Source organism: Pseudopodoces humilis, chromosome 1, assembly GCF_049639895.1.
Source record: "Pseudopodoces humilis isolate 2021_Gansu_Grassland_sample_001 chromosome 1, ASM4963989v1, whole genome shotgun sequence".
Taxonomy (NCBI): Eukaryota; Metazoa; Chordata; class Aves; order Passeriformes; family Paridae; genus Pseudopodoces; species Pseudopodoces humilis.
The window spans coordinates 145,156,497-145,180,083 of record NC_142200.1 but is presented as its reverse complement, the minus strand read 5'-3'; the positions used below and the strand labels follow the sequence as shown (position 1 = coordinate 145,180,083).

Below are 23,587 nucleotides of genomic sequence, written 5' to 3'. Positions count from 1 at the left end.
AGCCAGGAAACAGCCCCTGAGGGGCTGCAGCTCCTGCTCTTTCTCTGCCAGTCAGGCTCCTTGCCACTTATTTACTGAGCACTTTCAGTGTGGATGCAGCTACTTGCAGTCAAGGCATGAAGCGATGCTGCATCCTAATTCTTTGTACTGGGATTTCAAGGCTCATTTGGTGTGTGCTTGAAATAATAGTTACAAACACATACATCTGTGACAGACTGCATTTGACATCAGCTGTACAAGAATGATCCCAGAGTCAGGTCATACCCATGAAAGTTAAATATGTGTGATGAACCATAAGGTATATGAGGCCAGGTAATGTAAATCATCTAATGTAAATCAGGATAAGTTCTCTGACCTGAATAGATTTGTGTTGACTTGTTCTGGCTGAAGCACAAGTCAATGTAATTTTTTTGTTTTAATGTAATTTCTCATTTGTTGTTTCTCACTGTTGGGTGTGCTGGTAAAGAAGGATTCTTGGCCTCACAAAACCACTTCAAATTTCTGTCCTTGCTCATAATTTTTAGGTCTGCTAGGCTCTGTTTATAACCAGAAATGCTGTGTCAAAAATATGTTAGTTCCAAAAAGTAAATCAGCGTTTGACTGGACACTGCTCAGCAGATCTTTGTTCTGTCTCTGTGTTCAGATTTTATCTGAACTGAAAAAAGACCAGACAGCACAGTGGGGCACTATTGTCTGTGCCTCTGGCAGTGCCAAAAGGATCAGCTGCTGGCATTTGTAAGGCTCCTGTTACAGCTCTCCTTTAGTCTTCCCTGGATCCCCTGGCAGCAGTGTGAACCAGAAAGCTGCTGAGAGCTGTTGTGCTGACAAGGTTCAGGTTTTTCTTGCTATGAAGTTGTGTATCCTCACCCTGGTGTGCTAGAAGGTTGTGGTGAAAAGCCCTGAAACTCAAAAAGCTCTTTCCAATAGCACTATAGCTTTCCAGAGCCAGCAGGTTGCTGTTTTCATGCTGCTTTATATACGGATACCCTGAAAGAGGCATGGAGATTGAATACTATCTGAGCTGCTCCACAGGCAAAACTAAATTTGGAGGTGAGGAGGAAACCAGCAAATCTTAGAGCATCAGGTAATAGAAAGGGAGATATTTCTGGCTGGCTGATTTATTTGTCTATTTATTTCACCATCAATTTTGGAGTTAAAGTCCCTGGGAAAAATGGGGTAGGCAAAAAATAAACAGTGGTGAAAAGTGAATGATAAATTACTGTGCCCATGGCTCTACAGTTCATTTCAGGGGCAGCACCTCCAAATGAGCCAGAGGAGAGTCAGCTGCTTGAGATTTGGAAGAAATCATTAAAAAAATATTGGATATTGAAATGGTGTGTAGGCAGAAAAGGAGGACTAGTGTACCAGTGGTGAGTGCACTGATTGCTCTGACCATGGAGGTTGCTCTCAAAGTCTAGGGAAGTTTACCTCATCAGCCTTTGATGTCAGAATGTCCTTAGGAAAAGTCAAACCCTGGCATTTGTCCCAGTAATTGATGTCTTGTAGGGTCCCAGTCACTCTCTCAACCTCTGTGGGAGCTTTGTGATGTGGTATCTTAAGCTGGACAAAATCTGGCTGCACTGGGAAGTGTTCAAAGGCAGAAACTGGTGCAAACTCCTTGAGACAGGAGGTGTAATTGCACAGAGAGCAGCTCTGCTCAGTTCCTGTGATTGTGGGGTTAAGGGGGTTTTTAATCATTCCCAACCAGCCCCTCTGTGCTGAGGTAGAGCTGCATGGAGGTCCCACCCTGAATCTTATGTATCCTGAAATTTGAGATTTCAGGATTTTTTGGGTGGCAGAGAACTCCTCCACAGAGGATGCTACAGCTGTGCTTTGAAAGGGTGAGCAAGGCTGGGTGTGGAAGGCAGCTCACCAGACCCTGCCCAGTGCCTGGAGGAGCTGGATGGGGGTTGCTGGGTACAAGCAGACCTGCAAATTCTGTTATTTGATTGATGTCATTTTTTTCCCATTTCATTAGTGAATATTCAAGAACAGAGTGTGCAGGTTAAGACCTGAACAGTGGAAATATTGCTGGCAAAGCTCTTTCCTTGACTGTAATGACTTTTGGCTTCTAAGTGATATTCTTAGGACAAATCCTGAACATCACAACCTGTTTCCTAATGATAAGCCTGGAATAAAGCTAGTAGTGTCCTAATTTTTCCATGGACAGAGAAGCACAGGAAAGCTAAGATCTGGGTCCTCACAGATTATTGGCACTGTTGTGAGTGCACCAACAGCCATGAATTGCCCTGAGCAGCCTCATCTTGCACCCATGTCCACATTCTCTGCCCATGTCCAGGAGCTCTGTTTAAGACTGTGCTCACGTGTCCAAGTCTGAATTGCATTGCAAGTGTCCCTGAGCCCAGCCCAGCCTCCTGCTGTCCTGACACTGGCTGGACAGGCACTGCCTTCCCTGGATGCACTCCAAACCTTCCTCGATGGCAGCTTGTCTCAGGCTGCTCTCCTGCTGGAGCTTGCTGCAGAGACCTGCATCTGGCACCCCATTTCACCTAGATGGAACTCATCACCATGGCCCTGCTCAGCTCTCTGGGGTGCTGCCCTTTGTCTCCCAGCTCCTTCTCCCTTGAGGAGCAGCCCTCTTCTGCTGCTCCCTGGCACTCAGCCCTGTGGAAGACAGTGAGTCCTTTACAGACATTTAAAGAACTAGCCCATGTCTTGCCTGAGGCCACAGAGCAATATCATCAGACATGACAAATCTTCATTGAACCATCTTTTGTGCTGCATCAATCCTCTGTAATTAATACGGTTTACAAACTTACATCCATTACTTAATTGCTTCTGTAATCATAAAAATGTCACAGCACTTTAGTTCCTTTTACATTTATGGGCTGGATCTGCGCAATCTCTAGGGCAACACACAGATTTCCACTTCATTATGACACAAATGGTAAACAATTGCACAAATGGCTTTGTTGTTAGCTCAGGCCTGAGAAGTGAGCTCTGCAGACCACAGGCTACTTTAATGAAAACATACTTTTGGCAGAGAACATGGAGACAAGCCATGGAAAATAGTTTAGGAGAAGGAAATCTAATGTGAGGGTTGATTGTCTTCAAAGACAAGTCATTTAAAGGGGTTTGGGAGTAGATGGAAAGAGAATGAAAAGAAGGAGGCCTGGATCATGAGCACATTGCACAGAAATGTCCAGGAGGTTGTTCAGTGTCTCTCACAGAGGGCTCAGACCAAGCCATTTCTTTGTAAGGCATATGAAAGAAGAAGAAACACCCACGACCATTTTAGCTGTGCAGAAGCCAGGCTCTGAATTCCATTCTCTAGGTATTACAGAGGTATTGTGTTAACTCAACTGGTAGTCTGCCATTTTTAATTTTAAAAACAATAGCTATGGCACTAGAACTAATCTGTGGGAGTTATAAGGGAAAGAAAATAATTTCTCTTATGTTCCTTCATCTCAGCTCACATCTAATTTATTCACTTCACAGACGCATAAATTCACACAGAAGTCAGGCTCAGCTGAAACCAGAATAGATGGAGTATTTATTACACAGGCAAGAGCAGCCTGAGGAACATCAGAAAAAAAAAGAGAGCACCACAAGACATATTCCAAGCTCCTGTCTCATAAGCACCTTTGATTTCAAATTCTCTTACAAAGGGGCAAATAGTACCAGAACAACTGGTTTAACAGACTGCATGTTACAGCTGGTTAGGGAGAAGTTGTATCTCTTGCACCAAAAACTGCTTACTTTTTATTTAATTTTAAAAAAAATAAAAATAAAAAGGCAATTATTTCTAGAGGAAGTAAGGAATAAAAACTGTAATGGCCAATCTCATGCAGCATTTGGAGTTACATCGAATTGCTCCACTTTGACTATGGCCCAGATTTGTAAGACCTGTTTTGAGCTCAGAATTTATTTTCTTTGTATTCTATGAAAACACATAACACTTGAATTTCAAGAAGGTAGCAAGGATTTGTGTGGAACTGAATGGGAGACAAATGAGAGTGAGTGGCTGTCTGGGGTTAGGATGTCAATCCACTTCTAACTACAGCAGCAGACATAGGAATATAAATTTTGTCTCTTGATAAAGTTTTGAGAAAATAATGTCATTTTTCTCCATAAAAACTACTCCAAGTTCTCCTTCTCAACTTTTAAGAGTATCTGCATGTGTGTTATAGCTCTTGGCCCTACAGGTCTTGAGGATCCACCTCTTTTCTTATGGAAAGGGCTAAGGAGAGAACGCCTTGCCCCAAAGCTGTGGAGTGGGTGCTGGATGTTGGTTTGCAGGCAGCCCAAGCACACAAATGAGCTGTGGAGCACTGTGGCTACTCAGACTCTTGCTTGGGGTAGCCCAGGTCTGCATGGACCCAGGACAACTGTGCAGGTCATGAACCCCAATGCCAATGGAGCTGAAAAGGAACCAGAGTGAGGTGTGGGCAGAGCTGAAATTCTTATGATTTCATCCGTAGACCTAAATGTCTAAATTCCACTCACATCTTTCTTTAGTGCTCCAAATCTTCCACTGGCCTTAATTCCTTTTGCTCCACATATTTCTGTTTCAGAGCCACTGTGGTAATGTTATTATGACTCTTCCCATTTTGCTCTGTGCTTGATCTCTGTGTCCTTTTACAGCATGGATTGGTCAAAATGTGTTGTTTACATTTTGAATTTGCCACTAATTCATCCTTGGAATCAGTGATTCCACTTGCTTCTATTTTTTTTTTTTTTTTAAACTATAAATGACAATTGAGATGGGTTCAGTTTGTAACACATCTTGCAATATGTCAATTTTGTCAACATCTTTGCAATATGTCAAGAAGTCAATAACTTTTCTTATAACTATGCAAGTTTTGGTTACAAAATGTAGGTTTTAAAAATATATTTTAGCTTAGTTTGTGAGAAATGGTAGCCTGATTTATTTTTTTTTTTTTCAGCAGTCTGTAAAACTTCACTTGGTGCACCTGTTGTTGTGGGCTTACAGGACTCAGCTTCAATGGAAATGAGTGACTTAGTAAATTCTTAATCATTTATTTTAATACAAAACAGTTTTCAGGCAGAATTTTCAGGTTTTGATAGACAAAAGTTTTCAAAGTCCAGAATTCCTACAGAAACTTCCACATTTTTCTCCTGGCTTGGGTAGGGAGAAGGTTTTGCTGTCTTGTAACCCAGCTTTGCCTTTTCATGCCCTTGTTTCTGGTTAACATTCCTTGTGCAAGGCATATTGTCCATACCCATGATGTGATAAAAAAAATCCAGTAGCTGAAAGCCAGGATCAGTTAACCAAGGACCTATCCTGTAGAAAGAGTTAATGTCTTATGAACTCCCATGGAGTAAAACAGCTGCATTTCAAAACAAAATCACTCATGAAGAATAGATTTTCCTTTAAAAATTTCAGCATAAAAAAGGTATATTCTTATCTGTAAGAGAAGATTGTAACACTTGAAATGTTTCCTTTTGTTGTATTCCAAGCACTGAACTTCATTGCTTCATTTGTATTGGTGTTTAATAAATTGGTTTTGTTTTTCAGCTGCAACAAGGCAAGATGAATTTTGTGGAAAAGGGCAGTCTAATGGAGATGTGGTGTGTAATTTGGATGATGAATTATCAGAGTTCCAGAGTAGCCTGTGCTGTGGTCATTTTATTGTTCAGTGCAGTAATAGAGTTAAGTTATATTTACATTTTCTAATTATATTTTGTTATGCAAAAGATTATATGTACGTAACCTCTTGCCGAACCAACCACTGAACTCTACTTCTCAGAACAAAAAAAAGAAAGAGAACAACCAAGACTGAAATAGAAAACAAAATAGATAATGAAAGCCCACTGAAATCACAGAGAGGCTCCACACTGAATTCCAGACAAGCATCCTGCATTTCATCATGGCCATGGCCTTCGCCTGCAGCTCCAAGTCTCCTCCTGCCAGCAGCCTTGGCCAGGATCCCGCGCTCAGTGCTGCTCTGGGAAACACATCTTTAAAATCCCTTGGTTCTGGGAGCAGCTGGGGAATGTTGCTGGAGGTGATGGCACCCAAAAGGCTGAAATTACTTCCCCACATCAAAGGAGCTGCAATGGCAGTGCAGTGATCAGCACACAGCAGATGACATCTTTTCCCCAGACCCCAGGCACAAAGGGTTTCTCTTCAAAGGGATGGCTCAAGTTTGGTTTCCCCTTCCATGCAGGCTGGTCACTCAGGAGGCAGGTGAGCTGCCTGAACCCCATGGAGAGAGAGGGAGGGACCCCAAAGTTTTGAGCCTTTCTGTAGAGTATCCCAGGAAGGTGCTCTCTAATCCCTGTATTGAACCAAAAAAAAATGCTTTTATTCATCTACTTGGACATGCTGGGCCTACCTGAGTTAACTGAGAGTCTCCAGAGGTTCCTCCCCATAAGGAGCATCAATAACTGAATTTCCTGAAACCCCATTTATGTGCCTTCGTAAGTGAAGGATGGCATAATCCTTATTTTTTTGATAGGACTTGTAGAGCTTCTTGTTTGTTGCTTTCCATGCATTTGTTGCAATGAACACCATTTTCCTCACTTAGCTGTTTCCCCACCTTTAAATGACTGTGTTTAAATTAGACAAAATAGGGTGCATCAGAAAGATATTGAGAGGATATATTAATTTATGATTCTAGGTAGAAGAGAACTTCTCCAAAATAAAGTCCAAGGCAGGTTTAAACTCTGGTTATTCTACCCCAAAGCTGTCAACCTGAACTAATACTTAGAAAAATAACAACTTTTCCAAAGTTCCTTTTGATTCCATTTGAAAACTTATGGCAAGACCTCCAGTTCTGCCTCCATGTTAGGAAGCACTGTCTTTAACTGAAGGCAAAATGTTGATGCAAATTACCATTTGCATTCTATATGTCTTGATTTGGAGCTGGAAGCTGACAAAAGTAATTAGATACTTGACTATTCTTCCTAAATATTTTAGACATTCCGAGATAAACTCTGTCTCTACATATCTTACTAACACTGGAAAAACAACAATTCTATGGTAATACTTTATATTATTGGATAGATGTCAGGGCCCTGTTGGCTCCAATATTTTATAAATGCGATAAAGTGAAGGCCCTAATCTAGAGAGTTCACACTTTCATAAACTCAAATAATTAAAATTGAGTGATTGTCACAACAGATTAACTAAATCCTTGACGTTGAAGAATTTCAAAACACCATCCTAGTAATTGGTTCACACCAATAGACAACAACATTACTTGTAGGCATGATATCAATTTCTGCAATAGGAAGAAAACTTAGGTACCTGACCTGAAAAAATTAAGAAATAAGCTTATTTAATACACCTAAGAAGAATAAACTGTGTGTTAAAGTGTCTATACAGCAATATTTGGTCACAGAATGTCCTAAAATGCCACTGAAATTCCACTAAAAAGTAGAGAAAAAAATATCTGCTGGTGTTGTAGGAACATCATCCAACAGCAAGAAACATTATCTTTGCCCTCAAGGTGGAGAAGAGCTGAAAGTGAAATGACAGGTTTATATCAACCTCTCATCATTAAGATAAGGAGCAATGCAATTAAATGTAGTCTTATTTTGTTGAAATATTTTATGTCAGACACAGGGTGTTCTGAGGTGATACAGATAATTAGCAGAGAAATTTAATCATCCATATCACAATGAAGGAAAAAAAAGTGACTCTTTAATCAAAAGATAGACCCACCTGATCTGAAATGAGAATGTTTCAGTATGTCTTCCAGGCTAGAAAGCCTAGTTAAAAATTAATGGAAGTTGGCAAGCATTAAATTATCTACCTAAAAGATCCTATACAGCTTCACAAATTAAATAGAAATCCATTGATATTCACAAAATAAGTTATCTGCGTTGGAATAGTGAAATAACATATACCAAAGGCAGATTGCCTTTCTGAGAAATGTACCATCACTAGGGCCTGTGCTAAGCAGAAGGTTCATTTGTGGGTCCAGGTTTTGTGCTTGGCTTGAGTGGGAACTGTGATATTTTACACCAGCAGAGCTTGACTCATGGTGGTGTTGAAGGAAAACTTATGGCAAGACCCTGGCTGCAGCTGGGGCTTCAGTGGCAGGACTTGTGCTGATTTCCATAGGATCAGCCTCCTTGGCTCTTAGCGCTTGGCATTTTCTTGGCAATATGTGAGATCCTTCTTGGTTCTGGGGCTTGTGGTTTTGGTCTCTTTCCAGCTTGGCTGGAATCACAGTCATGAGTGAACACTTGAGTGAAGGAGATTTTGATGCTTTTTTGCATTTTCAACATAATTGTGATTAAAAAATGTAGACTGTCAGAATGGTATTGAAATAAAATTAAACTTGTTTCAGAGGATAAAATCTGTTGCATAACAAACTTTCAAATGTTTACCACAAGTCTGTCTATATTTTCATTTCAGTGGTAATGAGAAAACCTTAGCACATATGTTGCCTTCAGCATACTATATTCCAGTTAGGCTTTTGTGTGGATTTATGCATTTGTTTTTAAAGCTCTGCAATCTCCACTTGTACTGGGAGAAGCTTGGTGGCACAGGATACTCTTAATTTAGCTAACACAGTGGGATCCATTTGCTAGGCACTGGAATTGGTGAAGTCCAGATGGAAATCCAAAGTACATTTAAGGATGAGGATACTTGCTACAAGAGATTAATGAGGAATATATCATTCTACAGCAGGACTTGTACATTTTGAAGTATAAAAAAAACTTTAGCTCTGATTAACCAGAAGTGGTACTTGCCTGAAAAAACAAAGTCCCATAATGCTTCTTATTAGCATTTTCCTGTTACTACTAGTGATTCTAATGATGTTGCCCAGATTTTCCTAGCATCCCCATACATTTAAATTTCATATGCCCAGACATGATGCACAAATCATATTCTGAATGCTTTTCCTCCTACTCTGAATCCCTTAACAACTTCAATTTCATTCATGGAAAATTAATTATTTGAACTCTGTGTATTTTTAGCTTTTATTAATGGAATTTAAAAGCTGGAAATGTGAAAAAACAGGGAACCTTAAGGCAGAATCTGTAGTTCTAGTAGAAATCCTCCAGATTTTGCTCTCCTGCAGCTGTCAACATCATTTCATGCTTGGGCTGCAAGCCCAAACCTTGTGCTCAGTATGGACAGGGGCTCATGTATGAGATACATTAGGAACTTACCTAAGGAAGTTAAAATACAGCACATTCATTAGTGCTATGGGTATGAATCTGAGATACCCCCATCAAAATCTGCTTTTGTGAGAGCACAGAAAGTTCTGCATGGGCCAGGTGAGGCAACAGCATAACAAAATAAAAGGCACTGTCCCACGTGAGCCTGTAAGCTCTTGGGTTTATCATGAAAGCAAGCTGGGGATCTCTGTACTGACCCCATGATCTGTTTGCAGATGAATAATTCACTCAGGGATAATGGGGAGTTGACAAAGTTCCTGGTAGCAGTTCAGAGGTGATGTGTCTCAAGCCAAATCCCCAATGAATCTAACAAATTACCACGCTTTTTAAGAAATAAATATCAAAGCACATACATGGGTATTTAGTGTCTCAGCAGTGTCAGGAGACATTGGATGTGTTGAGCTCCCCAGTTTCCCCTGGGAAATTGTTACACAAGGAATAAATTATACCCTTGGGAAAATACACTCCTGTTGGTGTAACAGGAGCATATCAGTAAGTCTTTCCTCAAAAACAACTGTGTTCAGCTTTCCATTGCAAATTCCCTGAACATGTGAAGTTTTAAAGTCCTACATTAAACTGGAAAGGATGAGAAGTGTGGAAAGAATGAAGATGCTGTCAGAAAAGGGAGCTGGAGAACAGGTTGGTAGTAACCCAACAAAATCTAAGAATTGGGAAAAAAAAATCAAAATACATATAATTCTAAAATTCTGAAGTTTCTATCATATTCACTTTTTCCTCAAGAAACAGAGGATGCTGTCTGAGATAATATAATCTCCTTTTTTTCAGACTCTCCCTTTCACGTTAACAAAGATGGCTTAAGCACCCTCATGCAGTAAGAGCTAGCAAATATTAACTTTTTAACAGCAGCTGCTCTGTCATTATTCTAATCTCTTGAAGAATTAGTGATCCTCAGAAGTAAATTTTAAATTTATTTAACAGTGTTTATCTTTCTCTCCAATTTTTTTCTCTGGAAGTCAAGCCAAGACTTCCTTAGAAGACAACACTAGAAGCTGAAAATACTTGGGCAAAGTTTTAGGATATTAGGAGTGAAGATTCTTCAGGAGACATGTAGCTTGGCTTGAGCAATGAAATTCACAAAACTGATCCACTTATGAAGAAAAAAATTGTTCCTTGCTGTAATTCTCTGAAGTTTTTTTTCAGTGTTACATTCCTAAATACTCCTATGGAATACATTTACTATTACTGAAGCTGTTTCTGACTTATTTAGGATTGCACAGTGTAACACTCAACTATTTCATTTGGGATCCCACCAATCCTGTTCCTCTTGAATATTATAATTTAATAACAAAGCAAGTACTAGAAATGATCTTTGCCTCAGCTGTTATCTCCTTTTCTTGGCATTCATTAGACCACATCTGTGGTTCAGTTTTGGGGCCTCACTACACAACTGAAATAAATTGGAGCAAGTTCAGCAAAAAGCCCCAGTAATGTCAGGGACTGGAACCCTTGAGGAGAGGCTGAGGGAGGTGGACTGGTCCAGCCTGGAGAAGAGATGGGTTTGGGAGGACCTGGCAGCAGCTTTCCAACTTTTTGGGGAGGTTTTTGAGAAGATGGAACCAAGCTCTTCACAGTGAGGTGTATCAGGAGGGCGAGAAGCAACAGGCACAAGCTGAAACAAGAAAAGTTCAGACTGAATACAGGAAAAACCTTTATCCCTGTGAGAACAGTCAGCCATTAGAACAGGTTGTCTAGTGAGGCTGTGCAATCCCAATTCCTGCAGGATTTCAACACATGGCAAAGCTCTGCATAGCCTGGTCTGACCTCAGAGCTGCTTCAGTAGGAGGTTGGGGTGGATACCTCCTTCCATTTTAAGTGATTGTCTGATGACAAGCATTTGGGATGGGTTCCCCCTCAGCATTTCTGCTGGAAGTCACCAGCTTTCATGGATGCTTGACAGAAAGTACAAATCAGGCTGATCAGATGAGATCTAGGAAAACAAATAAAGCCTTGTAGATATTCTGTTCTTTGTGGGTATCAGTACTCTGAGGCTGACTTTCTTTATCTGAGAAGGAACACAGGTTCCCCTCCTGCTCAGCTCAGACTGGGCCCAGTGAAGAGAAGACTTGAGTCACTTGACAAAAGAGTGTGCTGGGGACCTGGGTCTGGTGGGATGCAGAGGATGGGAAGAACTCAGAGCAAAAGAGTAACACGGCTTAGCCCAGTGTTAGAGAACAGTCTTGAAACTAGTTTCTACAGAAGCCTGGGCATAGGCTTGTGGCATCAAGCTGACAGGCAGAAGACAGCATCCTCACAAAAGGGTCTGACTGAGAAGAAAAAGCCATTTGTTGTATTTTGAAAACACAGATACTTTTGGAGACAGTAAAAAGTAAGCTTAAATTAAGGAGAGGGAGTGAAATGCTGATGCTCTTAGAACCGACTCTTAGTACAAGAGCTGTTGTATTTGTCTGTGGTCTTACATCCTTAAAAGATTCTTCTTTCAAAATATTGAAAAAATGAATGTCTGTGCTCTGCAGCCAGCTAATACTTTGTGAAATTAATTCTTTCTCTCTATTCAGAAGGACTGTTCCTAGGTTTGTTTGGAGAGTGAGGAAAGCCAGCATCAAATGCTTTGAATGGGTTTTATTTGATAAAATAAATTCTCCCAGTCTCTTATCAACATGGCTTTAAATAAAGTATTGTGAATAGGATGTAAGTATTGTAGCCTGTGTTCCTTCTCAGATAAAGAAAGTCAGCCTCAGAGTACTGAAACCCACAAAGAACAGAATATCTATGAGGCTTTATTTTTTTTTTTCCTAGATCTCATTCTGTGAGAGATGTAAGAAAAGCCCATTTTCTCAAAATGGCCCATAAAAATATTGGTGGATGAAGATGCCATGTTGGTTTTGTCATAGTACCTGAGGTACAGAGGCTATCTCTAGATCAGATTTAAAATGAAAACTTTCTGATTTCCCAGGGCTTTCCTCCTGTTATGCACCTTAGATACAAATTGCAAAAAAAACCCCTTTCTTACACAGGGGTTTCACTACAGACCTTTCTGTTAAGATGCAGCTGAGACTGGGCCAAACCTTCCCACCTTCATATCAAAAGTAAATCTACTGGCAAAGGAGGGGCACTGAGACTAAACCAAGGAATGCAAAAGTAATGAATTTTCACATTTTCCTTCTGAGAAAAAGCCTGATATGATGAAGGAATATTTTCATGTTTTATTGAGGTTTCCTGGGCTAAATCTCTGGTATTAAATACGGAAGCTTTTTAGCTACTTAAATCATACTACTATATTGGGTCCCAGGGTGACTGTCTGTCCTTTCTCATCACTCAAAGGAAGCAAAAAAATATGTTCCCTACAAAAATGCGGAAGAAATTTCAGATCATCTTTCTGCACTCACATGTCACTTCCTAATCATAAAAAACTTGATTCCTTGTTCACTGAGAGCATTTGTTGCAGCTCTAGCGATTTTCCATTAAAATGACATGGGGAACATCCATCAAGAAGAAAAGCTCAAAAGATGTCTGAATGGTGGATGACAGGGAGTCCAGTCAGATTAATGCACTTGAGGGAGTAATGTGGTGGTATCACCAGTAGCTGCCCTGAAAGTCCCAAATCTGAAGGACAGTGTCATTGCCTTTTTGCAGCAGAATCACCTGGCCACAGCCTGAGGTACAAATCTGCAGCACAGCTTAGGCTCACACTTACAGATCTGAGACCAAGTCTTAGCTTGGTCCAAGTTCCATCAGCCAAGCAAAAGGGGTTCAGGAGTGGAAATAACCAGCAAAGGTTGTGATCAGCATAACCTGAACTCTCTGGGAACATGAGAGATGAAGTTTGGAATCATCTTAAAAAGCAGCAGACAAGTAATTTGTTAAAGAGATGTTTTGATATGTAACTAAAAGGGTCACTCTGTCTGAGGTGCTGTGATCCTTCGGGCTGGAAGAGGCCTCGGGAGGTCTCCAGCCCAACCTCCTGCTCAGAACAAGGTCACCTCTCACTTCAGACCAGGACCCCCAGGGCTTTATCCACTCAGCTTTGGAAACTTCCAAGGGTGGATTCTGGTCATGAAACTTTTCAGAGATAAGCCATTCACTATGTCTTTTCTCAAAGTGTCAAATGAGTCAGAAAATAAGAATTAAAAGCTATAAACAAGAATTCTGTCTCACAATGTGGTTGGCATTTTTGCCACAACATCATCAGTGTCATTTTGCACAACACTGCAAAACACTTTTGTTTCCTGTTTCTGGAAGTCTCTGGATTATAGGGTCAGACTTCAATGGCAGAAGTGGAAACCCAATAATGTACAAATTCCAGCCAAATGGACCCTGGCTGATGTTTAATAAAAGAAAAAGCCATGGATATTGTCAGTGGTAAACTAATCATTTTGCCAGTAATCTCAACTTTAAACAAAGCTGTTTTAATCAAGATAATTGCTACTTTTATGCCAATAGCGCATAAATTAAATATGAAATGAAAATAAGAGATACACACTGCAACTGCATTATGACAAAGCTGAGGTAAAAATATCCAAAACCCCACTATTGCCAGAGTTCAATGCATGGTAAGTATTTCTGTTGGTGTTTGATATAATGCAGGAAGCAAATGAAGCTACTAACAGTGAAGTACAGGTATATTTTGCATTTGCATATAATTAAAACACCTAACAGTAAAACTTGAGATGGAACAGGAGCTGCTTGATAAAACAGGAAAATCAAAGTAAAGAAACTGAGACCAGAGTTTGAGGAACATAATGAAGAATTTCCCGCCCAAAATGTACCTTGTATGATGTACAAGCTCTTCCCAAACAAAGACAGGGGAGAGAGTAGTCAAGATCTTCAAGTGAGGGGTGGCATTTTTGTAAAACAAAAGCTCCCACAGGTAATCCTCAAAGGTGTACCAGCATCACCTGCCATTGACACTTCCCACAAGTGTCTTGGAGTCTCACTTCTCCCATTACCAGCATATCTGAGATACCTGCTTAATGTCTTGGGTGAGATTTCATATTTAAATATCTTTCAACAGCTGAGTGGCTTAGAGAAAACTAGAATGCGAACACCACTATGGGATTGCATAGGTTGTGTCCTATTTCTAGTGATCACCCATTGCCTATGAAGTGAAGATGTTGCAAATTGTGAAGGAACAGAGTTCAAAGTGCTACAGGTCATCATAAAATAAGGATGCATGGATATGTCTGCAGTTCCCTCGCTGGGAAAAAAAAGGAAGAAAGAGAGCTGTTGGTTTAGCCATTGGTTTGGTTAAACCTTGGATGAAAAGCAGAGTTCCTGCTTTTTCTTCTTGGTTTCCCTTCTCAGATATTAAGCAAATCACTTCTCACTTCTCTCCTTTTGAGTGAGCAACACTCAAAGCAGCCCTGTTCCTGTGAAATCGATGGGCACCAAATTCTCCTGAAATAGAATTACTTCTGGTGCATCAGGGAGAGACAAAAAAGACCACGCTCCACAAGGATTTTGTTTCAGCGTGCAAGCTGAGGTGTAAACCTCTGGGACGTGTGGCAAGGCTCCGTCCCTGGAAAGCTTCACCAAGGCGAGGAGGGACCACGTTCTCCCAAGGGCAGCAGGATAGCACCGTCTGCCCCCGGCTGCTCCAGCCACCTGTGGGGCAGCGCAGCTGAGGGACTGCAGCCACAGCCTCGGGAAACCTCTCACAAGTGCGGGCATCGCTGGAAAGGCACAGAGGCCACGGCCGGCTTCAGCCGCCAGCTCGGCATTTTCCCGTGCGGGAGCCGAGCCCCGGCATCCCCCTGGCCGCTCCTGCGGCGTGCGGAGGGGCTCTCCCGGCATCCCGGAGAGCTGGGACAAGTGCCTGGAAGCGCCGCATCCCCCGCTGGGAGCCCGAGCCTGCTGCTGGCTGGAGCGGAGGGTCCGGGGGGCTGCGGGAGCCATGGAAACGCGCCGAGCATCCCCCGCTCCCCGCGGCAGCGCCGTGCTATTCCCCACCCTCCCTGCAGCAGCCGTGGCCTGGCCGGGGCCGCGCCGGCTCAGCCGGAGTTAACGCCGGAGAGGCGGCTCCTCTCCCCACACCCTCCCCGGTTCCTGTTGTAAAAAGCGTGTGTAACCCCCCCGGGGAGAGCGGCGAGCCGGGCACGGCCAGCGGAGGGGGCGACCGCCCCTCCGCCTACTCCAGCTCCCCTCTTTTTTATTTATCGCCACCCCCAGCCTCCCTTTTTCTGAAACTGCTCTGCGGGGTGGGCTCGGCTCGGCGGGACCGCCCGGGCCCGGGGCGGCGGTCGGGCATGGCCGGGGCGGGGGGCGTGTGTGCGGCTCCCTCCTGCCCACCCCGCCCCGCCGGCTCCCGCAGGGCAAAACCTGGATCCGGGTGGTGACAGAGCTGGGTGTCCCCGCTGCTCCCGCCTCCCCTCTCCTCTGACAGGGGCTGCTTTATTTTTATTGCCTTTTTATTTTATTTTTTTTTTCCCTTCCCTTTCGGTCAAAAGGAAAAATATATATTGAAAAGGGTGGGGAAGGAAAAGATAGAAAGCAGGCACCCTCCCCCTCCGCTGCTCGTAGTCCCCTCCACTCCACACCAAAAAAAAAAGAGCCATCGCAAGTGCACGCCAGTTCTTCACTAAAGTGATCCAGCCGCTGGATTAAGTAACTCTCGGGGAACAGCACACGCACGCACACACACGGCAAAAATGAAGGAAAAGGCAATGTTTCAAACGGCTAAAATGCAAGGAAACATGCTGGTAAGTGGCTGCTGCTGGCGCCTCCAGTGACTGTAAGTAAGTGTCGGGGCTCCTGCTCGGCTCGGCGCTGCCAGAGCCGGCACGGTCTGTGCCGAGCCCCCGCTGCTGGGGCTGGGCTGCCCGGGGAGGCGGCAGAGGGGGCTTTGCTTGCTGTCCTTGCCCCTCTTGGCGTGTGTCCCCCCGCCGAAAGGGTCGCGGGGGATTTGGGGGTGCCGGGGTCCCCCTTTGCCGGGGGAGGGGGCGCAGCGCGGGGCTCGCTGGGGCACCGCGCCCCGGCACGGCCAACTTCGCCAAGTTGATGACCACGGTGTGTGTGCGTGAGCTGGGGTGTGCGGGCTGCCTCGTCTTTCCTCCGGCATTACTACTGGAAACATTTGTCTTCGTGCCACTCAGGGAAAAAAAAAAACAAACCAACAAAACCAAAAAAACCCCTACTCGGGATGCCTTTTGAATAATCCCCCCTCCTCCCTTAAGGAAAAAATAAAAGCATCCAGCTGCTGTGCCGGAAGAAGTGCTGGTTGCCATCTTGTGCTGATGGAAATATATTGGTGTGTTTTGCCTGCTGGCTTGACCCGCTGGGGGCGGCGGGGCCGGGGGTGCGCGGGGCCCCGCATGCGGCGGCTCCGCAGCCGGGAGGAGCTCGCTGCGGTGGGGCGGGGGAGCACCGCAGCCTGGGAGAGGCTTCGGGGCGCTTCGCCTCGAAACCAACTCATTGCAAATTAACCTGAAGCTCGTAAAGAAGGGTACCTGTTGGTCTCCTGTCCCCTCTCTGCTCAGGCAGAGCACTCCTGTGTGTGTTTCGCCTCCCCTGTGAGGGGAAATGCTAATATTTAATACAAAGGTACTATCTGTTTCTCTCGTGCCTTCTGTTGACGTGTTCAAGGAGCAGCCAAAGTATTTGCCATGCTTTAATCAAGTTCTGTAGTAAAATGCTTTCCTGGCTTTTTAAGGAAGAGCCTCCTTTCCCAATTCCAGTAATATTGCTTTTCCCAGCAGTAGTGTTTAAGAGGAAGGTGCAGTGCTATGTGACCTGTGATTTCAAGTAAGGGAACTGAGCAGGAACTTCTACAAACATTTTTTTTTCCAGGAGAATTGCACAGACTGTGTGACTGCAGTGTGCTCCTTTTACCGTGCTTTTTAAATGCCTGGGAAATACCTAGTGCTGGAACATTCTTAATGTGGAAAAATTTAGACTATTCTCTGCTTAAGCTACTCATCCTAGCCTTTGGTTAGGATGTTCTCTGTCAGTAAAAAAAAAATAATCAACCAGCTGAGATGAGATTGTTTGATTCAAGCACAGGGTGAGCCTAATTCACATACATAGAATGTGTAAAATCACAGAATTAGTAAAAACCTCTTGCATGCTTTCCTTGCTAGTCTCTGAAGTCAGGGAATGAGGAGCAGGCAGGGATTCCCCCACTGCCACTCAGCACAGGGCCGGAGCTCCTGCTGGGATTTCTGGCTGATGCTTCCGAGTGTGGCAAAATGGATCCGCGTATCCACAGCTCTGCGGGATGAGCAAAGGCTGGGTGATGGATCTGCACACAGGGCTGGGGAGCAGGGGCTGCCCACAACTCCAGCCTTCAGCCACAGACAGCAGATTTTGCCTCTCACACAGGAGTAGGATCTGGTCCCTCAGGCTGCTAAGTCACAGTTACTTCTGTCACATGGGGCAGTCTCCCTGGACCTGAATGCAAGGTTTTTCCTTTGGAGACCTCATTTTTGAGACACTGGGAATAAAATTTAAAGACAGGCAAGCTGTTACATTTGATTTTGGTGGGGGCACAGGTGGTTTATTTAGATAATGTCTGTTTTTAGGGCCACCTAAACCACCCACACCTGGTTTCTGTGTTAGTCTGGTCTGTGGTTGCAGCTGGATCTGTAGTTTATTTAAGCAAGAATTAAGTTTAGGTGACTATTTGAGCCCTAAGACACTTGAATAGATTTTATATTTCTTCAAGATAGTATTTAGAAGACCTAATCCTGAAAACTGAGGTACACTTTGGATGGAAGTTCCAACAAGTTAAGCCTAGTACTTTATTCTTTTCCTTAAGCTGTTGTTTAAAAAATAGTATTTTTGCTTTTATATCACTTTTGTTGCAATTACAATTGGAATCCTGAACTACTGATGTCAAATCCTATGATTTGGATGTCCTCCCTCACACATCTGGCAGTGATTGAGAATACAGGGTTAGGGTGTGTGGAATCCCAGGAGGTGCATTACAGTGTGCCCTGCATTAAGGGCCTCAGCAGAATTCAAAGAGCCATTGAAAATTCAAAGCCCACCGTAACTTTGTTTGTTTGTTTTTTGGCAGTTTTGCTGTTGCTTAGAATCCTGACAAGCTTCTAACTATGTATTGATTTTTCTTCTCTTTAAAAATCTTTGTTAAATTGAGCTATTTCGTTCCTAAAATGATGTGACAGCAAGTGATAATACTGACACACTGGTCCCTGGCCATGCAGTGGACCCTTTTTAAGTGTGGTAATAGCTCATGGAGTCACTACACCTGTGATTTCTTTATTACCTAATTAGAGCAGCAAAAAACGAAGCCATTCTTGTGACACTGAGATAAATGTTTTTATCCCTGTGGCAGTATTTTACCAGGGCTTTGTTTGTTTTTTTTTTAAACAACAGCATTTACCTGGAAAGGTGCCTATTTTTATTTTACTGCTGTATTTCCCATTCATCATTTGAGCCAGGGGAATGCAACTTACAGAAATAGCTCAGGCTCTTACAATGGGATTTCACTTAATTCTATATAAAAGCTGTAGAGAGTGATTAATACACAGTGGTTTCTCCTAGTAAGAACTGATGTACCCTTGAGTTTTCCACAGTGTATTTGAAGTTAATGTGCAACAATAGGGTATGGACATAAATGTTTATCATGAATGTTTATCACTTTTGGAGTTAATTAAATGCACTTGCATTTTATCCTAACTTTAGGTATGGCTATATAATTTATTTATTTAAAATATTCCAGACATCTTCCTTACACATGCAGCTGTCAGGTCAAGGACAATAGTGCCAACTACATGTTTTATTCTGCACTTCCCTGTGTCTCCCCAGGGACTAATCGATCACATACACAGGCTTTTTGTTTGTTTGTTTTTGATGGATTCGAAAACAAATGTATCCAAAGGAGCTGATTGGAAAAGGGCCTTTACTGTGCCAGATTCTTCTCTTACAAGCACTCATGAAAATACCAATTTGTTAGAGTTACAATTGCAACAAGAGTAATAAGGCACTACTACCTTTGGTTGTAGACAATTAGGTGAGTGGGAACAATGGGCTGGGGAGAGTACAGAGGGTTCTTGAAGGCAAATTAATGTGCTGTGTGTGAGCAGGCTGTTACTTTGGCACACTTCATGCTCAGTGGAAGCAGTGAGCACCCTGCTCTATCAATGTGTGCTAGAAGGATTTTGCTGTGAAACTTGTGTTCTGAATTTCAGTCTAACCTGCAGTTGCTCAGTTGTTTGGAAGCTGCCAAGAGAAACGGTGGTGGATGTGCCATGTTTCTGCTTTACTCTGATGAAAAATATATGCATAGGGCAAAAGAGACAAGTCGGTTGAAGGACAGTCTGGAGATTTAGATTTTCAGTTTGACTACTTAAATTCCAACTCTGATAGCTGCAGTTTTGATGTACATGTAAAAAAACCCAAATAAAATAAGCCCAGTGGCAACTGTTAGGTCCTCAGAAGTCTGCTAGCACCTCTGAGGCCTCGGAGACCGCAAGGGTACAATTGACACGAGGACTAAGCTACTCTGTCATCCCAGGAGTGCTCCTGCTCTTCCTTGAGAAACACAACTCTGGTGCCTCTCAGGAGCAATAAATTCATACTAAAATAAATAAGACCTTGGTGTTCCATTGTGATTTCCCTTATTTGCCATCATTTACCTACAGGTGTGTTTCTTAGAGTGTTCAATTGCATGGCACTGAAACAGCACAAAATTCTCAGCCAAAAATGCAGTTGTCCTAACAAGGGCTAAAGAAGCTGTGTAAAACTTAATTTTTTTTGAAATTCCCACACTGAAGTGATGTAGTTTCTGATCCAATGCAGCTTTCTGCTACTTTAGCCTTCCCTCTGTCTTATATTTAGGTTGACTTAGAAGCCAGATGCAATCCAGATTTTGTGTACTATTCCTTAGTTGTCGACTACCTCAGCTAAAACACAGGGAGCTCCAGAACCAAAAACAAGGGAACTGTAGTAGCAGTTCCCAGGTGAGCTATCACGAGTTCAGCTGAAGTTTAAAGCCATGCAGGAATTCAATTGCTGATACTACAGCAAGAATTGCAGCAAAAAAATCTTTGCGGCTGCTTAGTGAAAGGCAAGTTGTATTTTGAGGACTGGAACATTCTCGTATCATTTCGGATATGAGGCATAAAGGGAAACAAGGGTTCCCCTTTGTTAGGATAATATGTGCAGCAGGCATACAATCCATAGGAGGTGCTGGAATTGCTGCATTGTGGGAAAGCTGTAAGATATGTTCTCTTGTCATGTTGCTTGCTTGTTGGTGGAAATCAGGAGTCTTTTTTTACATTTAAGGTGGGATGGCAGAGAGTTCCATAAACTTTATAAGATCTTAATATTGTCCATGTAATGTAGTGTCCTTTTAGATACATCCTTACTTAGGGGACAGAGAAGCTCAAAGCCTGGAATTATGAGGGATCCACTAGAGTTGCAGGACCTGTGAGAAGTACATGGTGCCAGGCTGACTCAGAATAACTTTGGGAGCTGTGGGAAGCACTCCACATTGCTGGCTTGCTATTTTGCACTGTGATATTGAAGGAGGGCATGTGGTCTAACTTTAATTTTCACTGTCAGAAGAGTTCAAAATCTTGAATCTGATAGTGCTCCTCACACCTGCATCTTTTTCTTCAGTATTCCTCAGCAGCTTCTCTGGTCTCTCTTACTTGGATGAAAAAGGTGTGCTTTGTGTTAATTTCTTCCTCCTCTGAGCTGTCTGACTTTTCACAGGACAATCTATCCCCTCCCTCTCTGAATCTTTTCACTGCTTTCCCAAATAGTAGAAGAGGAGAAGTTGAAGTGGCTGTTATGATTTTAGTGAATGACAGCCGAGTGGGTGGCTGTAGAGCCCTGAGCAGCAGCAGAGCCACAGAGCTGTCTGTGCAGCTGGGAAGACAGCATTTGTATTTGAGAGGTTACATTTATTCATTAATGAAGTCTGGATTTGCTTGTTAAGATAAATACCTTAAGTGTAAATTTTGTAGATGTTGATGGCCTGAGGCTTTATTTGATGAGGAGAGTTTCTCTTTCTGTGCTGTGGAATGAGTCTTTCAACTGCCAGTGGATACTACACAGCACATTTCAAGTGTCACTCTCTTGTATCTCAGAGCTCTCATTTCTTTACAGAGCTTTGCACACTCAGTAGTGGCCTAACTGATTATGTAATGGGGAAGGCAATCGAGAATCGTGCCCCAAGAGCACCTCTGGTTTGTACACAGCCCTTAGTACCAGCAGGGTCTTTAATGCAGCTGACAAAGACAAAACAAGATTCAAAGCTGGAAGTTGGAGTTAGAGCGTTCCAAACTAGAAGATAAAGTGCTCCGTTTTTACAGTGAAGGTGATGAACTGCTGGAACAGTCTCTGTGGGAGTGTGGTAATTCTTCATTAGAACAAGATGGGCATAGGATTCCTCTGACTAAACACTGGCTTCTTTAGTATAGACATTTATATCTAAGTTAGTCAGCCTGGGCTCTCTCTACAAATTAGTCAGTGGAGTCTGGCGCATGATTCATCCCATCTCCATGTAGATGTGTAAAATGGGCCAGTGTACCTGTACTCTTAAATGCCAACTTCTCTCCATTGACTCAAGAATTATGGGGTACAAGCTGAACCATAAACATCTACCCTGCAGATATCTAAGTGATGAGTCTGTCTGTTGCTTAAACGTAGTCATAGATATTCCAGAGCATCTTAAGTGAAACTAAGAGCCTTTTCCAGCCTCCTCTGTTACATCAGACAAAAACTACTCTGCACGTCTGCCTAGGGTTTGTCAACTACATTTGCAGTAGCATGTGAAGATAGATGAGCTCCACATTTGGAGCTTTGCTCTTCCCAGAACCCTGCAGGCTTGTGAAGAAGCAGATCCAGTCTCCCAGCAGCACAGCCCAGCTGTTGCAGGAGAGGAGCTCCATCTCAGCAAGATGCCATCCTGTAGCAGAAATCTCTTGGTCTGTAGTTTGTATAAATGAGCTGTCCTAGAACATCATAATGCACCCTTGGCTTTAAAATTATTTAATCCAAATGGTTTAATGTCATCACAAGTGCAATATGAGGATGTATTCTTCTAGGTCTGTGTTTGCATGTGTGCTGTTTGTACAGTATTGTACTACACAGTGACTCACGTGAGATTAACAAGCAAAGCCCATTTATTAAATTGTTTTATGTGCTCTAAATCTCATGTAATCCACTAATGCATAATGCTGTCACTTAGTAAGCTTGGCATTCCTTCCCAATGGAGCATTGCAAGTTCCCATAGTATTCAGTCCTTTTGAAAAGGCTGCAGTTGAGAATGCAATTTTAAAAATAAATCTGAACCATTACAGCCTGAATGCTTACAGTACACAGAGAACTGGGACCCAGCTGTAGCATGCATTCACCTGTAGATTGCATGAATTTTCTATCCTCTTAAGGACACTGTACAGACAGAGCTTCCATTCTAGCACGCAAAGTTTGCATTTGTAGTGTCCTGCTGCCCTTGGAGAGGATTATCAAGATTATGTCTAAATTCTGCTTTTGCAAAAAACTGGCTTGTGCATCTGTGGAGATGTTGGTGAGGTCTTGAGAATTCCTGGAGCATCTGTGTTGTAATGTTTATGCTGTGCTCTGGGAAGATGTGTGTGTCTTGCTGGTGGTTTCTGAGCTCAGAAATTTCCCTGTGGGTTCTGTATGCCCGGAAATATCCTCTTCATTGCTATAGAAGTGAAGAGTGGGAGCAGAAGCAGTGGGATTGCCTGTCGTATCTTGATCAGGGGGTGAATTATTATGTGTGTAACTGGATCCAACCCTCAGTTGTTAATAGGTAGTTCCCAAGTTGCACGTGTGCAAGGCACAATAGAAGAGTTGCAAACTCTGCTCGCCTCCAGTAACTAATTCAGGATTTATTTTGTGACAAGGCTCTTTTCATAGTGTGTCTGTTTCTATGAAGTATTCCCACCATCTCATTCCTAATTACCATGGAATGATGATTTAGGGGGTTGATGAGATGCACACAAGTGTCCAATCAAAGCAAGTATGAGAAAACAAATGAGAAGGCAGTGGGATGAGCTGCAGTGGTGAACACTGTATGCCCAGGGCAAGCACTGGATGGTAAGCAGACTGGTCAATGCTGTGGAAAATCCTTCTCAAGTTACAGTGAATACTGGCCAGGAGATTTTGTCAACTCAGGCATGTGTAGACAGACTTGGCATGAATTCCAGTCACATATTGCGTAGCCTCATTCTGTAGTCATTATTCAGCACTTACTCAAGCAAAACTTTTGCCAAACTTAATGGGTTTACTACTCCTGCTGAAATGAGTAAGACTTTTATCTGAGGCTCAGGTGCTTTCAGATCTGAGTCTCAGCACATAACCCCACCATGTTCTGTGTCACCAGGGATTTTCAGTAATTTTTAAAAGGTAACAACACTGAAATATACTGCAGTTGACAAGAAAAAAATTAAAAAATTGTGAACTGCATGGTAAGAAAGCAAGAAGAAGAAAAGCAGAGTGGGGTGGTTAAGACAGGCACTCTATATATGTTACTCCATATCATTTTATAAGTTGT

General features: G+C 42.8%; 1 protein-coding gene across 2 annotated transcripts in view; it reads left to right on the top strand.

Annotated features, from left to right (window-relative positions):
- The window catches only part of DPP6 (dipeptidyl peptidase like 6), a 534,726-nt gene that overhangs the window by 45,098 nt on the left and 466,041 nt on the right, over positions 1 to 23,587 (top strand). Inside the window, exon 1 of one of the 2 annotated variants that reach the window (XM_088054745.1) lies at positions 15,709 to 15,797. The exons of the other annotated variant lie outside the window; for it this stretch is intronic. Within the exon in view, the coding sequence (XP_087910871.1) occupies positions 15,747 to 15,797 (51 nt within the window). The 5' untranslated portion in view covers positions 15,709 to 15,746. Of the gene's footprint in view, positions 1 to 15,708; positions 15,798 to 23,587 lie in introns of those variants that run through there. 2 annotated transcript variants of the gene reach the window in all.